We start from the raw sequence: 16,565 nt of genomic DNA, 5'->3' as shown, positions 1-16,565 counted from the left end.
ATCTGACATATCCAATGTAGACTACTTAGACGTAGCCTACATATCTCTATCAGCTGACGGATATTGCGCGAAAATTGGTAGGGCCCTAATACATTCTGTGGACCCAGTTCTACCCTTACAAGTCAAGGAAAGGCTGGTGTGTGCTCGCTTTTAGCGAAGCGCATAGAAAAGGTATCAACAGCGCCACGCATCTCTGGAGCCCTACCCAACAAGCGGGCTAAGGCAATCGATATCATAATAATCTGACATATCCAATGTCATCATCATCATCATTGGTTTATTAGCAATTTTATCAGTTCAATACACCACAAAAAATGCGATACAATGAATAGACAGGAAGATGTCGAAGCGACTTGGATTTGTCAATGGAAACGGACACCCACCTTGGCCTAGGCGTAGTAAAAAGGAGGCATGCACACTGAATGAAAGTAAAGAATACAGTATAGAAAAAGAAAGCGACAAGAAATAGGGCGGCATGTCATGGGAAGCGAGATCGATAGGTCAGTCGTGGTCCGGTAATCTTGAGGATGGACTGTAGCCTACATATCTCTATCAGCTGAAGGATATTGCGCGAAAATTGGTAGGGCCCTAATACATTCTGTGGACCCAGTTCTACCCTTACAAGTCATGGAAAGGCCGGTGTGTGCTCGCTTGTACCGAAACGCATAGAAAAAGTATCAACAGCGCAGCGTTTCTCTGTGGCGCGGTTGCACATTGCTATTGCCGCGACGTCAGCTGATCCCACTCTCGCCGCTCGGCCGCATCCTTGCTCTTGAGCTAGTCTCTCGTTTCGCCCGACAGCATTGTTGCGTCACACTGCCAATCTACTCGACAATGAATAATTTGGGGCTGATTGTGGGGGTTCCAGGGCCGCGAGCGGAATAAAATTTATATTTTCGTAATCAGTGCAGAGTCAGCTTTCGATTGATACCCGATTCATCAAATTTAATGCTCGGCAAGCCGGTCAAAAATCACCGTCAAATTGCCTGTAGCCAAATGGAAACTGTGACGTGATACAATTTCATTGAACCGTGCGATTTGCTTGTGTCGACACCATATAGGACACTATGGTAAAACTATACGTAACTTTAATATGACAGAAGTAAATGAAATTCAAATTCACGGCGGAACCCTGTAAAATCGCTGAAGACATATCCTCCAGGGTTAATCAACCAATCAATCAGTTTTAACGCAATGTAATTCCATATATCCGGGACACGATATAAGATTGATCAGCGGCGTTTATTATTCGGGAATTATTGGGAATCTGAGACCTAGAATGGTGTGAATACTCGACGCTAGATGGTGTAAATAAATAACTCTAAACAAACTTGGGAGTTCCCCTTTATGATGCTAATTGCTGATGCTTATTATAGGATTGTAGAGATAGTACAATTATAGAGATTGTAGTAATCTCTGTAGTGCAATCTCTGCTACAGTACAATATCTGCTATACAATCTCTGCTATAGATTAATAACATACGAATTTGGTAAGTTATGCTTATATACCATACTACACTTATGCATTAATTTAGTAACACTTTGTCTAGATTGCTAAGACTAAGAGCATATACTTTCAAGATTCTCAGGCCTCTGGAGAATCCTGCCCTTTCTTTGGTATGTCAAATAATAGTATCGAATGTAAACATTACATTCGCATTACATTACATGCATATTACATTCGATAGTAATAGCGTACTGCATGCTTGGAATAGTAAGTTTTGTAGCTAAGTACTCAGAAGGCTATACCATGTCCAGTCCATTGATTGAATAATACTGCTTGATTGACTCTGAGAGAGAGAAAAAAATACAAATTTCTAAGCACATTCTATGAAGGCTCTGTCTTAGATGAGAAAAATTGCTACAAGCCTGGTAAGTTTTGTAATAGTCAGATCAATACCGGTATGAGATTTCCAAGATAAAGTATCTTTGATAATGTGAATTCAATGGTATAGGCCTAGTTTGCAGACATGATGGGTTTAACATTTGTGTTATTCAGAGTCAAAATTGAGTGTTGAAAGATGTATGTAACAATATATTAGATTTTTGTAACTGATTATCCGGGTTTATAAGTAGGTTGTTCACATTTATGAGCTGATTCAGATACCTCCAACTTTGTAAATTCCTGAAGCAGCTTTTGAAACAAAAATTTTACAGTGGTAGTGGACTAGTGGTAGTAGGCCTATGGCAACAACTCTACTATCAATGTTAGATTTTGACTTTAAAATGTTCAAGATTAGTCATTCATTCATAACGACGAGTGGAGAGTGTTATGGTATTTTTATTATATATTTTATATCTAAAATGGGATCAGATTATGCTCTCTCTTACCTACCTCTCTGATCAAACCTTCATTTGCTAACAGCAGCATATTAGTCAGGAAGTTGTTAGCAAATATGCTACATGTAGAAATTCCATGGTGCTGTACCAGACTATGTTTTGAATGTAGGCTTAGGCATAAAAGGATTTTGGAATAGTAGCTTCATTTCCGATATGGGTCTAACACATTTATTATTGTTACATTATCAATCTAAGTTATTTGAAGAGCGTCGTGGAGGTACAGAACTTCAATATACACTTGAATTATTCAATCTAATTTATAAATTCACACGGGTTACACAGTAGCTCGACTACATTCTCCTATTGACAGCATTTATAGCCTACATCTTATTAGGTGCTATTTTGTACGTTATTGTCAATGCTGAAACCTACTAAGTTGATCCAGTGCTGAGGTGCTCTGAACTGTTTATCTTATTGATCGCGTGCCTCAAGACCAAAAAGCTGGAGAACCAATGACCTAGCTTCAATTAAGTGATCAATCCCAGTCCTACCGACATTGTGCTTCTTTAACCAGTCTCACGATACTGTATTTGAGTCTCTGCATGTTGAGAAGATTGAACTTCAGAGGGACACGGAATGTGTTTGGCAATTTCCTCTACTCCACCAACGCTACCAATACCGCCTCTCAGATCAGGGGTCTTCAGACAAATGAACATAGTTTAAGACTGTGCGATATAATTGGAAATATAACCGTTCAAACAAGTGAGTGTGATTATTCCCAGTGTTATTTGATCCTCAATTTAATTCCATTGCACATGCAGGCGCTCCTCTGGTACCTGAAATAAAACTTCACCTCATCACATCGCAGTGTAAATTATGGAGGTCTCCACCCGAAGATTGTCCAGTCAGCGATCCGTATTGGGCTTTTTTCTGGCCCGGAGGACAAGCATTATGTCGCTACCTGCTGGATAACCCGTGGATTTGTAAAAATAAGGTATAGATGTATTTTAATATAGTAGTCTAGCTAGCTTGAAATCTTGGGTTTGGTGTAGCCTACTTTCTTATACACATCAAGAAGTGCTCCTCATGACCAGCACCAATCAGTGTTCTCTGTGAATATAGAACATGACAAAAATGGATGGAGTTTCATATGATCATCAACTGTGTATTCCAAGAAATTTTTTAATTGGTCGCCTGTGATATAAATGAAGCTGACAGATTTCCTGTCTAGACCAGACATCTATATATGCTGGAATAGGCTACTCTTGTTGATTATAATCAAGTTAGGCTCAGGTTTGCTTAGTTTAAGATTGGAGATAAGGTTTATGAATGCTGCTACAAAACCCCAAACCAAAAATAAACGCTTGGATGTTCGTTTTGCATATATCGAGTTCAGTGGAGAGCACAGTAGATAATGATGCGAAAGGTCGTAACTTTTTGGCATGTTCATTGAGAGAATTAATCGCTGATGATCTTCGGGAACACTTTGCGGTATGAATAAGACAGTGTACTGGACATGAAATCCCTTTACTAATAAAACAACACACAAATACTAACTTAGTTTCAAATTATCATAGGACACCGTACTCCATGCATCATCTTGAATTCTTGATCGTGGTAGCATTGTGAACCTCAAGGGGAAGGATTGGATCAAAACTCCAATACCATTCAGTTGCAGCATGCCAGCATCCCTCAAATTTTGTTGATCTTTTTATGATACGATCAATGTAATAATACATCCACAATTTCCACAATCTATCTGAGACGCGGGCAAGTAAACCAACCTCGTGAAAACATGTCCCTAGTTTTACGATACCTAATTAATAAATCTCATAAATCACATCTTTGTAAATTATCACAATTCATAATTTTTGTCTTAAACATTTTCTAAAATATATAGGCTACTCATCACCATGAGTTGTTTCAGCTTACTGATTTGGTAATTCTTAAATATAGTAGCATATGTGAAAAGATTATTCAGCCCCTCGTTGATGCAGGAGAAAATCTTCTGTAATCTAACATATCCGCCTACATTTATGATATAGCCTACTGGTACAGACAATTCATCATAAATAGCTCGTTCCGTATCCTTTACATGAGAGTTGCAACGTATTTTTTGTCAGACTGTACTTGATATTGGAAGCGGATCTGGAGCGTTGTCAATTGCAGCAGCTATGTGCGGGGCCGCTTTCGTCGTTGCAAATGACATCGACCCAGTGGCGAATGAAGCCATGAAAATGAATATACGTCTGAATAACAGCACAGTCGGTCAGTAACGATGCACTACCACTCTTTTGAAGCGCTCGATTATTTTATTTGCTACTATCACTGCTATCACTCGGTTTGTCATGTTTTTAGATTAGTTCAACTTATATTTAACCATTCAACAAAAGGAGCTCATGTACCATCTAAAAATGGTACATTTAATGCTCTCATATTCGAAATTTCATGCTGGTGCCGTCATATTTTGTGATACGATTGTTGATATACGATGTTCTTTTGAATTCTCTACTAGTTGCTGACGATTACCCCTGACGAGTGTCAGCAGAAAATATTTGGTTTCATTTCAATATGAATATACTTTTAAGTTGGATATTGAAGTTCTCCAATTATCTGCCAAACGTATGCGATCCTTCACCTAAATTTCCTTTTCAAAACTACATAGTAGTTTGTGACCTTCGAATTCCTCTGGAAGTAGCTACTTCTACTCGTATTTGTGCGAGAGTGCTGGTTACTTTGACCATCGCCAAATGGCGGTAACTTTGCGTTATATGGGTTGTATTGCGCACAGGCATATGCCATAGTGATGACTAAGACAGGCGTGCTCTTGCATAAGCTATTGATGTCTTGTAAATCATTCATGTTTGTTACATCTGACTGGAAAGTATGAATTACATGTTTTCTTAACGCTTTCCTGATACTATTAGCAGTTGACGTTTTACCCATCTTTGAGTAACGCTACATTTTCACCTTTTAGAGAACAAGGGACTGGAACAGGTGAGATTCCACTGCTTGGATCTTCTCCCCACTGATTTCAACGAGCCTTTAAAAAAAGACATGAAATCGCAAGATCTCGCGATGCAAAATACTTGTGAGGGGCAACAAGCGTTATTCAACGTAGTGTTGATCGGCGACATGTGTTATGATGAGGATGTAGCTTCCAGACTGTTTTTGTTACTACGTAGTATGCAACTTGCTTGTCCCGAATCCACCATATTGCTGGGTGATCCCGGTCGGCATGGCTTATCGGTGTTGTCAGATCATGTCGAAATTGAGAAGGAATACGCATTGCCTGTAGACTGCGATTGGGGTTTCCCGTCATCGCGTGTTTATCGTTTTGTGGACAGACCGCCCCGATGAGTTGCGGCCTGTCACGATTGTAGGGTGGATGCCTACGTGCGATGCAGATCTTCACACACGACTCTAAATCACATTACCATCAATATTGAGAGCAAACAATTCAGATCGCTTTACCATACGTTCTTTTTTTAGTCAACCAACTACAATATCGTGGAAAACTACCATTCTTTTCAGATTTGAGTCCAGTATTCTAATTTTGAAAAAGTTTCCCCGTTTCTCGATTCCATAATATGGTAAACTTATTTCACCCAACAAATATCTCCAGTACTCGCAGTGTGATTATAATCCCGTTGACTCGCATCGATCTGGTTCGATATTAGAACGTCCCTATTCGAATCATACGGCATGATAAAATGATTCGAATCGATTACGAATCTGTGCCTGTCCCTATTCGAGCAGACCTCCCTCGATGCGAATGTGTGCTCAAGTTTCTATGTATTATTTAGCTGTCATATTTGGCATTCCGCAACGCATTCTTTCATGGTACAGTCGTTATATCATTCCTGCATGCATCAATATTTGCGTGTTTGTGATGGTGCGGTTTTTTTACCCTCCTATATAAGATTAAAGCTCATGCATTGTGAGTTGTCATAGCCGTACGATTGCAATATCGATCTCTCATATATAGACCGACACGTGATTACAATGCCGCTGTTCGGTACCATTCCGTCACAATACCCCACTGTTTGCTCTCGCATAGGTGCGGATAAACAGTGACGAAACTACCAATTGCATGCGCAATATTTAACAAAGAACTTAAAACAGGTCAGGCAGAGTTGTTACTAGTATAAGATCTAACGAAGGTGAATTGAGACTCGTCAACCCAAAATTTAGAAGATTTTCAAGTGAAGTTACTGGCTGATTTAGGGATTTGTCGTTTTTAGTTCACACTGCTGCGTGCAACCGTGAGTTTTTGAGTTTACCGCGGTCGCAAGACAGGGCGAGGGGTGCAGACGTCCAATCATCTACAGAATGGACAAAATTTATAGCTGCATGTGGATCTTAAAGCAATAATCGATCAGTTACTGCGGCTTTTAGTGAGTATAGGCAATATGAGGCATGCTAGCTGCAGTTGTTCGCTGAAAGTGGAATATTTTCGTGGCAAATGTCAACTGGCAACGCTAGTTACGGATTTAGCGATTATGATCGGATTAAATATTTCGGAATCCCAAAGCCTGAAGTCATTTCGTACCAGGCTAATGTCTAGGTCATCATATGTGGTGATGACTCCACTCCAACCAGGAATCTCAAGTTTTAAAATCGGAAGTTAAACAATTCCAAATTATTCGAATTTTCACCATGCATACTAAATCCTGTGTAAATTCTGAAATACAAATTCCTATTTTCACCCATCCGGAGTTAATTTCAAATCCAAAATTCGAAACTATATACATTATGTCTGGAGATTTAGTAATATAGGAAAATGTTACTGAAGGGGATACATATAAGCACTATATGCAGTGATGTAGCATGTAGGCTACTGCCCCGCTAGAGACCCATTTAAAACATCTCGTTCTACCAGGATTAACATAGTTTACGAATGATGGTGTGAATATGCGAATGAATCTGTCACTATGACGATGCTATATTTCAGTGTTTCTCACCTGTTTTATGCAATCAAAACTAGCCATCCCTTACAAGTTACTGAGGTAGATTTGCTTCAGTTCTGTGTTATATCGTATAAGTAGGCTAACATCATTGTGCTCTATCTATAGCGCTGTTTATCAATTTCAGTGAATGCATCTGTTGTTGAAATATTTCGATGAATTATTCCGATTACGCACCATTGCAGGATAACTTATCTTAAGTGATTCCAAATCCTATTGGTTACGGCTATCGCGGGGCATTTCGACATGCCTATAAAGAAAGCAGTGTAAATCCCAGTTTTACTTCAGTGCCGATGGTCCATTTGACCTCTTCTGGTTATTGCAAACGCCTTCCACGCAGATAACTATATATTGTAGAAGAGACTGCTTCGAGTAATAGCAATACAACGGTTTGGCGATAAATAACTTTTGACGAGAAACACTTCGCGATGCCGAATTCTAAAACTATTAAAAAAATATGCATGGAAGCATTTCAATTATGCGCCTTCGCAACGCCAATATTTGTTACCGGACAAAGACTAGCTACAAAAGAATGCGTGGACGGTTGTCCCCCTGTCGACGATTCCACGACGTATTGGCTCTTCATATCTGCAATAATAGCCTATGTGACCGGGATAACATTGCTAATCTGGATACCAGCAAAGCTACTGATTACTTGGAAGAAAGTATACCGGCCTTATGAAGGGTTATGGTGAGTTGAATCACAAATTCACTTTGGGGTACATCGATATGGCTGCCTCCAACTCTAGACTGAGACATTTTGAGGATATTTGTACTGACATGACAGTAAATTACTATTGGCGTCATTTACAACCAAATTCGAAACTCCCAAATTTCTACTTACCCCTCACAAGTTTTCAGTCTACCTACACCAGAAGTGGTCAAAGCAGTCACCGTCGGCACTCAAGTAGAAGTGGAAGTAGTGATTTACAAGTAAGTAAAGAAGTACGTTGTTGTTGTTGAGTAAAAGTCAAGTAGAAGTAGTATTATAAGATTATAGCCACTTGAGTAGTGCGAGTACTTAATATCCACTAAAAGTACTTCGAAAAATAAAAATGCTTAGCTACTGACCACCACCTCTGCTGTTTACTACAGCCCAGTGATCCATTACCTTATTTTCCCGCGACCCTTACTGCTTGTCCTCCGGATGCAAAACATTACAAATATCATAACTGAAACTACAAGATTGCGTAATGGTGGAGCGGCCGGCTTCTTGATCGATAGGTCATGCGGGTTCAATCCCCGATCGGGTCAGACCAAAGATCTGATTGGTAAGACTGGCATCTTTGGGTTCCCCGCTTGGCGTCTCGGGATAGCTTGAAGGATTGGTTACAAGGCTGATATAAAAAGCCCTACTAGGCTATATATGCACCTCCCTTGTTCAGCGGCATATGTAAATCATGCACTCATGCTCCATGCATGATACGCACAGACTGTGTGTTATGTCACGAGCCGGTGTATCTATAATATACATATAACTAATATACATACATACATTGTATATGCAGTAAAATATCAAGGACAAAAATATATAAAGTCCTATTCAGGAACCCTGTACCTGTACGCATCTGGTGATGATTCTAATGACCCCAATGAATAGGATATTTTTAACCAAAACGTCGTCGCGGTATTCGAAGACTCCGTGACATGTGGTCCAAAACCCGGCACGTGTGTATGCTGTAGTACTATATTTACATTACTGCTGATAGCGTCACTTGAATTAAAGCCGAGTATTTCAAAAGAAATGGAATTATCTAGCTATATATGAAATCATTAGCACGGTGATACATTTGCTCATTTTATGATATTTTGTTCCAGGTTTCCTGGGAATGTGCTCTATATCATTTTCGCCTATATACCGTGCGTGGCGTTGGTATTGGCAGGTCATGAAGTGTGCGTCCGACAGCCGGATATGTGTTTCGATTATTTTAAGGGAGCACCTTTGGAGACGTTGATAATTATGATGGTCGTGACAGGTGAGTTATAGACTACATGAAGGCTATTATGATTATGAAGAATTATATAACTTCTGATAAGACAGTCGAGTATGTGGAAAACATTCAGTAGGCTAAGAATCAGATTTGAATCACTAACCGACAGTCGAGGACGCGGAGTTTCAAAAAATGCCAATATGATATTCTTGTGATTTGTTTACAATCACTCTCAGTATCCGAAAACACACCTCGTTCTAATTAGGGCGTAAGCAAAAGAACTATGAAGAAGAATACCCACGGTTTTTATTGACCTGTTTCTCTATCTTGTATATTTAAATTACCTGAAGACAGATTCGTGTCGACTAGTTGTCATAATATAAAAATGACAATAGATGTAAATTAGCGATTGTCGGTCCACAGGTCTCTAGGTGAAAATCTCTGGACCAAGGTGGGTGTCTGATTAAAAGTATACTCTATGTCGTTTCGACACCCTCTTATCTGTTGTATTCTGTCTGATCTGTTGAAAATTTCAATGACTGCGACTGACTAAGAGGGAAAAATTGAAATGTCATTTGCGGCTAGGGATTCCAAGTTAGCATTGGTCGTTAGCAATTATAGAACGTCTACCTAGATTGGGCATTGCTGACGACAAGTGAAATCCGGTTGACTTGTCAACAATCATTTCGCAAACGCAATACGTTGGCAGATCAAACGTTTGTTCGAAAAAAATTCCGCGGTTTGCAAGATCGTTGGCGGTTAACATATGTCCAAATAGCCTTATTGTTTTCAAATTACTGCGAGATTCCGTTTCACTAACCTAAAATCAAAATTAGACATGGATATTTTAAATAAAGATGTAAAAGGAACAGTCGTACTTATGTCTTGCCCACAAAAGCATGCAGTCGGAAACTAGTGTTCGTGAATATAGCGCTCACGAGGGAGGATGGCGATTAATTGGATTCGTGTCAGTAATATTTCAACCTGTCCGTAGATTGGTCAGAGAAAATTCGATACATAAAGCTGCGCAGTACGGATGACACTGTACGAACAAAAAAATATCTATACGCAGACTACGATGGACGTAAGCGTTCCGAAGGAAGAGGTAAGATCGAATCACACAATATCTATCTCGATAATATATATGTTCCGGTGTCATATGCCACTCAATACATTGTGCAATGCGCACTCCTCTTTTAGTACTTTCCTATCATACACTAGCACCAGATTATTATACAATTGTAAGCCGAAAAAGGTTGGATCGAATGTTTCAATCCGACTACAGCAATACTATATGGTTAGTGCCCAGGTCAAATTGCGTGTGACCACGTAGACATTAGGGAATCTGATTAAAAACGAAATCCTTCTGCATATGTTAGTTAATAGTTATACATACGCGCAAAATAATTTCCTGACTCACAATATCCGCAATTATGAACTGCCAGCCAGCGCAGATATATTATCGAGTGAGAGCGTAGTCTCACGAACTCATGTTATTGTTGTGTAGGTCTACTTTACGTATGTAGAGTATTTCTAAACATTATATCACCACAGATTACAGTTACATGATACGAGTAAATTAAATTTGGATGTTATACAGTCTGATTCTAGAATAAATAGGAGCGCGCGTCAAATCATTTCCTCGAACCTGTTTATGCTTTTTAAAGAATGCACTTGCACTAAGTGCACACAAATATTTATTAACGCACAGTCGTAACGATTTACGGTCATTGTCTCTGGATAATCACATTACACGCACACTATGTCGCGAATTCAAATGTCACTCTGTGTGACATATGTTCAGTTTGTTCATTGTTCAGCGGCTCTTTAGTTGAATACAAAAACGATGTCAATGAATGCTAATGGTGCGCGGGTTCACACTATTTGGATGGGCCGTACGCATCAAGCATCTCTCGACAAATTCGTGTGTATCGTATCTTCTTTATTACAGAGCGATAGCACGCATTTTGTATCTCAGGGTACGTCTCTATTCCTAATCCTAAACGAAAGGGGGTATTGTTACAGGCTATTCTTCGTCGTCCGTGGATGAAGCGATTGCGACAGTAAGCCGACGTAGCTCGTTGTCGCACCGGTCTTTACTGTACGAGCGACGGGGCGGTTCTTTGCGGCAAAGGATAACGCGGAATCTTAAATGGAAGGATGCTAGGTCGAAATTATGAGTGATAGTTTTAATGTCGAATTCGTATCACTGTACGCGTTGTATACGCAGGCCGGAAAATCTTCTACGCGACTTGATGCTGGCGTACGACACCAGACTCATCTTGGGACTTTCGATACTCCCCGCGGGCGGCGATACCGTGATATTTCAAACGTCGTGGATATATGCGGTCTACATTCTTTCGGCGCTAAGCCTAATACCACTGGTATTCAGTCAGAATTCAGCAATCAGGTAATATGAGATGTAGAGTTGGATAATTGGAGAAAGTTTTCAGATTTTCCAAATTAGATGAGAAATAGAATTACTGAATTTGCCACTTCATCCGCGTATGCGGAGTCTTACAAAAATCCTAGAGGTGGGTCGTGCTATAAGTCGGCAGTTACGGAATAAAAATGACGACAAACACCATGGAATACCCCAAATTAAAAAAAAACAAGAATTACTGAATTCGCAAAGAATTGAATTGAAATTGAATCAAATTCCGGATTAGAAAGAAATGCAACCAAAATCTTGTTCAGTTCATATCAAATCAGATTTAATGATCATGAACATGAAATTGAAAATGTCAGTACACCAAGTATGATTCAAGGTATGTATATTTTCAATAAATCCGCAATTTTTATTCGAATTTTAAAATTAAACCGTAAAAACATTTCGCTGTTAGAGTATAATTAGATTACCGGCTCTAATTAGTCTAATATTTGACAAATACAATTATGTAGTGGTACAAGTCTGATGAGATGTCATCAGTATAGGCGTAGCCATATCAGGGTGAAAATCTGACAAAAAAGTATTTTTTTTTGGGGGGGGGGGGCGGAGGGATGCGTGACAATTTTTTAACCATGGCACAGCGTCGATGACCTCATTTTAAAGCATTGAAAATATGAAACTTCGCCATGCCTTCTCTTGATGTTCCATCTGTGATCTCAGATTAATATACGAACATATTGTTATTCACTTTAATTTGTAACGCGACCACTTTGAATCACGTACTTTGGTGCAGGTCCAGCATGACCGTGATATTTCAAGACGTGCCATTCTTCATCCTTCGGATCTCGATTTATTGCACTTTCGGATCAACACTGGTTTTGGAGACAAGCACGCTTTTCCTGCTGAAAAACTTTTTCGCCGCGTTCGCGTTCATCTACTTCAACCTTGTGCTGCCGTGGCGCGTCGCAAAACATAAGCATCAGCAGTACGAACTTGAGCAAGTCAATCCTGGAAACGGGACAGTGGACGGTACGGGAGCGAAACATTTTACGAATCGAATGGTGAGTCGCAGAACGCTATTTCATAACACGGTATGTTGAAGGTGTATTTTGAATAGGCTGCCGCGAGCACCTACGAGACGCGGAATGGGCATGTGGGACATCATCACGCAGAGGGAATCGCGAATCCCGGTTGGTAAAAAGCAATTGAGTGAATAGATTTAATAATTCCGTCGCCGCTTTGTCAGTTTTCCTACTTTTATGACGTCATGTCATGACGTCATTTTTTACTCGATTCCAACCAGTAGAAGCGTAGTTATTTGAGTTTTTCATTGATAATTCTCGGATTATCCACTACTAAAGGATAATCCGAGATTTATCTGCCTAATATATTAAACACTTTAACTGGATCTGCGTCCTCGCCACCTCATCCTCATCAGCGGTGTCTTACAAAAGCCTAGAGGTGGGCCGTGCTATAAGTCGGCAGTTACGGAAAATAAGAAGAATATCGGCCTGGTGTAAATGACCATAGTAGTCGACAAACACGATGAATACCCCAAAACAAACAAACAATTGGATCTGCGGAGTCCTATACTCGTCAGAATTGAACCAAATTTGGTGTGCAGGGTTTTTTAGGGTAATCTGACAATTTAATCTGTAAATGGCTGGAATCAGGGAAAAAAGTTATTTTTGAACAGCCCTAATGCACGTGCGAACGTAGGCAGGTATGGACGTCGTCCACACGCGGGATTTATGACAGCGATATCATTCTGAATTAGGTTATGTTTTCGTGTACCAAAACTTTTCGGCCCTTTGGACGTGAATACACACTCTTTTCGCTAAGATTGCACCAGACTAGAGCCCTACCGAGTATCGGTTTGCCAATATCGTATCGACAATATACTTTAAAAGAAATATAGGTCAGTGGAGAGAAAATATTGCCAATTTTCGTGGCGTGTCGGGGAGCTAGAATCCGCGACTGCTAGACTGGGAATATGGATCTACTTCTTATAGCTTACATGCAGATATGGTCAAAGTAGTAATATAGTTCGTACTATAGGCTTTCGTTGTAGGTTTTTGTAAGATATCGTTTACCCGGATCTCATGGCAAAGTGAGCGTAAAGGAAATGTATCGAAACATATATATTCTTGATCAATAGTGATCATACTTCATTTTGTAGGCTACACCTCCAGACGATACGACGAAGACGAACGTAGAAACCACCATTATCAAACCAGAGAACCTATGGAGACACACTACGACGAGAGAGAATACTTCGATGACGAAGGTCCCGACGATGACGAACTGTATCCAATACCGCAGAGAATGGCGCATTCTCACCCGCAGGAAGCAAGGCTAGAGAGAACGTCCTCACAAGAGTATCCTGAATATCACTATCAACCCGAGAGTCCCGTAGCCATTGCAAGGCATGACCAAAACAGACAGAGCAGAACGGCACCGTCTCCTCCCCCACAGAAAGATTCTAGACCGAAGGAAATCAATTACGACACTCTCAACGACCCGACTAGTTTTCTATATAGTCGTGGCAACAACAAAAAGCTCGAACGTAGGTCTACTAAAACCAAAATTGTGGACATCGATTTCGAGAGTGCGCCATCACAACCACAAGATCCTCTGTCTCCCGCGCCATCTTCGAAGCCGCCGGTTCCCGCGAAACCGGCAATAATAAACTCTCAACCGTCGGACGGGCATGTTATTTCAACACCTGGGCCTGCTACTGCTGCTAATACGCAGCCTACGTATGCGACGGTTGATCACAGCCGGAGAGATACAAGAAGGAAAGCGCCACCTCCGCCCACGTAAGTAAAATTTTATTATAGCCCGTCCTATATCGGATTTGTGAGCCGATAACATTAAAACCGATATCAAACTCCTTCGCTGATAACCGCATTATATTTCCAAAAGTAAAGAGCATATACTTGAGCAACATTACAGCCACTGTTATAGTTGGACATGAAATAAACTACGAAGGCTGCGTCTGGACACTTATAAGTAGAGGTCGTTAGTTACGAAGTACCCAAGTAGGCTTCGCCGACGTGTATACTAATTAGTCAATTGTCTATGATTTTAGATTGTAAACATTGGATTATAATTGTGAAGTCTTCTAAATTCCAGCTTAATCTATTGCACACAGACCACAGTCTCACTTTTATAGTTTTGACTCGAGTTAAGTCGAGTCATTTTCTATCCGCCACCGAGTCCGAGTCAAGTCCGAGTCAGTGAGTAGAGGGTCGAGTCCAAGTCATAGTGTTGTGACTTGAGTCCGAGTCCAAGTCAGAGTGTTCACTGTTTAGTTTTGAGTTCAATCCGGTTCAACCCACTTTTTAAACTCGGCTCCAGTGATATAGAATGGCTGCATTCATATTATCGTAATTTTCCTCAGTTCTAACAGTTTCTGGCCCTATTTTCCAAGTATCAGGACTGATAGACGAAATACCAATAATGTGGTGACTTCACTATTATTCGAAGTTACGGTGAAATGTTTGTCTTGGCCGTCCTAGTTTCGAGTCATATGGGTTGGTTTGAGCCATGCACAATGACTCGAGTACCAGTCGAGTCAATGCAAAAACTGACTCGATTCCAGTCGAGTCGCCAAAATATGGTGACTCGAGTCATTACAACCCTGCTTGTTACTGTCACCAGCCAAATTATCATGCTTTCATCCGCTCGCAGATCGCAGTCCAAAGAAACTAAAGACGCTTTGCCGCCACCGCCTCCCAGCCTCCTAGAGGAAAACCAATCGAACGAAGGCGATCCGAGCGGCCACCAAGCGCCGAACATAACTCGCGGCGATTCGATATACACCCCATCGTTGGCCCGCCAGCTGGCGAGAGAAGCTACCAGTCGCAAGACCCGCAAAGAGGAAGAGGAAGTGCTCGACGCGTTGGACGAAGCCGTACAGCACGGCAAACAAATGATGAGCAGTCGCAGTACCACGCCGAAAAGTACGATAAGCGGGCCTGCTGTTAGCGGCGTTGCAGCTAATGACGAGGAGTATGACAACAGGCTTTAGCTTGGGTCTGCCTGCAAAGATAAACTGGTCAAGGCGAGCCGCCCTATCTTGATCACGCTGTAAAGCTCGCAAGATAGGCTGCAGTTCTCGGGCGTCGGTGTCAAGGCTGACAATACTGTAGCTTGTATAGGCGCATTTGGACTTAACGTGGGATAAATTTCTGGGTCGTAGTTTCTTTAATTGAAGCGATCGACAACAGTAACTCTCATTCCATATGCGAATGCGCAAATCGTTGCGGTCAGCAGTATTAAGTTTGAAAGCGGACTGTATACTTACTGATGATTTCGTAGTCGCGTCAAGCCTAGACAGTGGACAGGTGTGTCGGCAACGTATCCGCTTGTTCAAGTTAGCGGCCCCTAGATGGCGCATGTAAGAATCAGAGGTGGTCACAGTCAACGCTATCACTCAAGTAACAGTATAGATTTAACGTCGTGCATGTAAACGCAATTGTAAGTAGATATGGCGATTTCCAGTTATCTGCAAGAGTAGGTTTATTCGTACGTCTGGTTTTGCCTGAAAAGTGTGAAGCGGAAGGTTCTGAAATCTTAACCGCTTGAGTAAATATAGGTAACGTAAACATGAGTACTCCGGGAAATTAAGAGTTCTTAGTTACTGGCCACCTATGATAAAAATAAAGGGTGCTAGTAAATTCATCATGCCACCCAACAAACATGCTGATTTGGATACCTATACTGTATGCGTAATACCGGGAAACTTAATTTCGTCAATTATGATTTATGAAAGCGCACGCCATCAACGAACGGGAATCATCGAAGTAGCCAAAATTTGAGTGTTTTCTTGCTTATTTTTCCTTGTGCTATATTATTCAGTTTCTATGCATTCAAGCTACACGATCTTACTTATTTGTGGCCACGCGCGCATATATGCCAATTGAAGAATCGCCCGCTCCTGGATTGATTCTTAACACAACTTATTCAGTGCAATACTTGTTCTAACCGGTATAA

General features: G+C 40.8%; 2 protein-coding genes across 2 annotated transcripts; both read left to right on the top strand.

Moving 5' to 3' along the window:
• Window positions 1-1,818: 1,818 nt before the first annotated feature.
• LOC145433163 (electron transfer flavoprotein beta subunit lysine methyltransferase-like) lies at window positions 1,819-6,224 on the top strand. The gene is made up of 4 exons (XM_080310122.1): window positions 1,819-3,042; window positions 3,102-3,274; window positions 4,404-4,548; window positions 5,258-6,224. The coding sequence occupies exons 1-4, from the start codon at window positions 2,883-2,885 to the stop codon at window positions 5,638-5,640; spliced, it is 861 nt and encodes a 286-aa protein (XP_080166248.1). The 5' UTR covers window positions 1,819-2,882; the 3' UTR covers window positions 5,641-6,224.
• A 284-nt stretch (window positions 6,225-6,508) lies between these two features.
• On the top strand, window positions 6,509-16,157 carry LOC145433159 (uncharacterized). Its single transcript, XM_080310116.1, has 9 exons — window positions 6,509-7,938; window positions 9,066-9,223; window positions 10,173-10,283; window positions 11,204-11,345; window positions 11,409-11,588; window positions 12,361-12,628; window positions 12,685-12,757; window positions 13,747-14,386; window positions 15,261-16,157. The coding sequence occupies exons 1-9, from the start codon at window positions 7,676-7,678 to the stop codon at window positions 15,598-15,600; spliced, it is 2,175 nt and encodes a 724-aa protein (XP_080166242.1). The 5' UTR covers window positions 6,509-7,675; the 3' UTR covers window positions 15,601-16,157.
• Window positions 16,158-16,565: the final 408 nt, after the last annotated feature.

The sequence above is a fragment of the Botryllus schlosseri genome, chromosome 2, assembly GCF_051294905.1.
Source record: "Botryllus schlosseri isolate E-star chromosome 2, Bs_hap1, whole genome shotgun sequence".
Taxonomy (NCBI): domain Eukaryota; kingdom Metazoa; phylum Chordata; class Ascidiacea; order Stolidobranchia; family Styelidae; genus Botryllus; species Botryllus schlosseri.
This window is presented reverse-complemented; position numbering and strand designations above follow the sequence as displayed.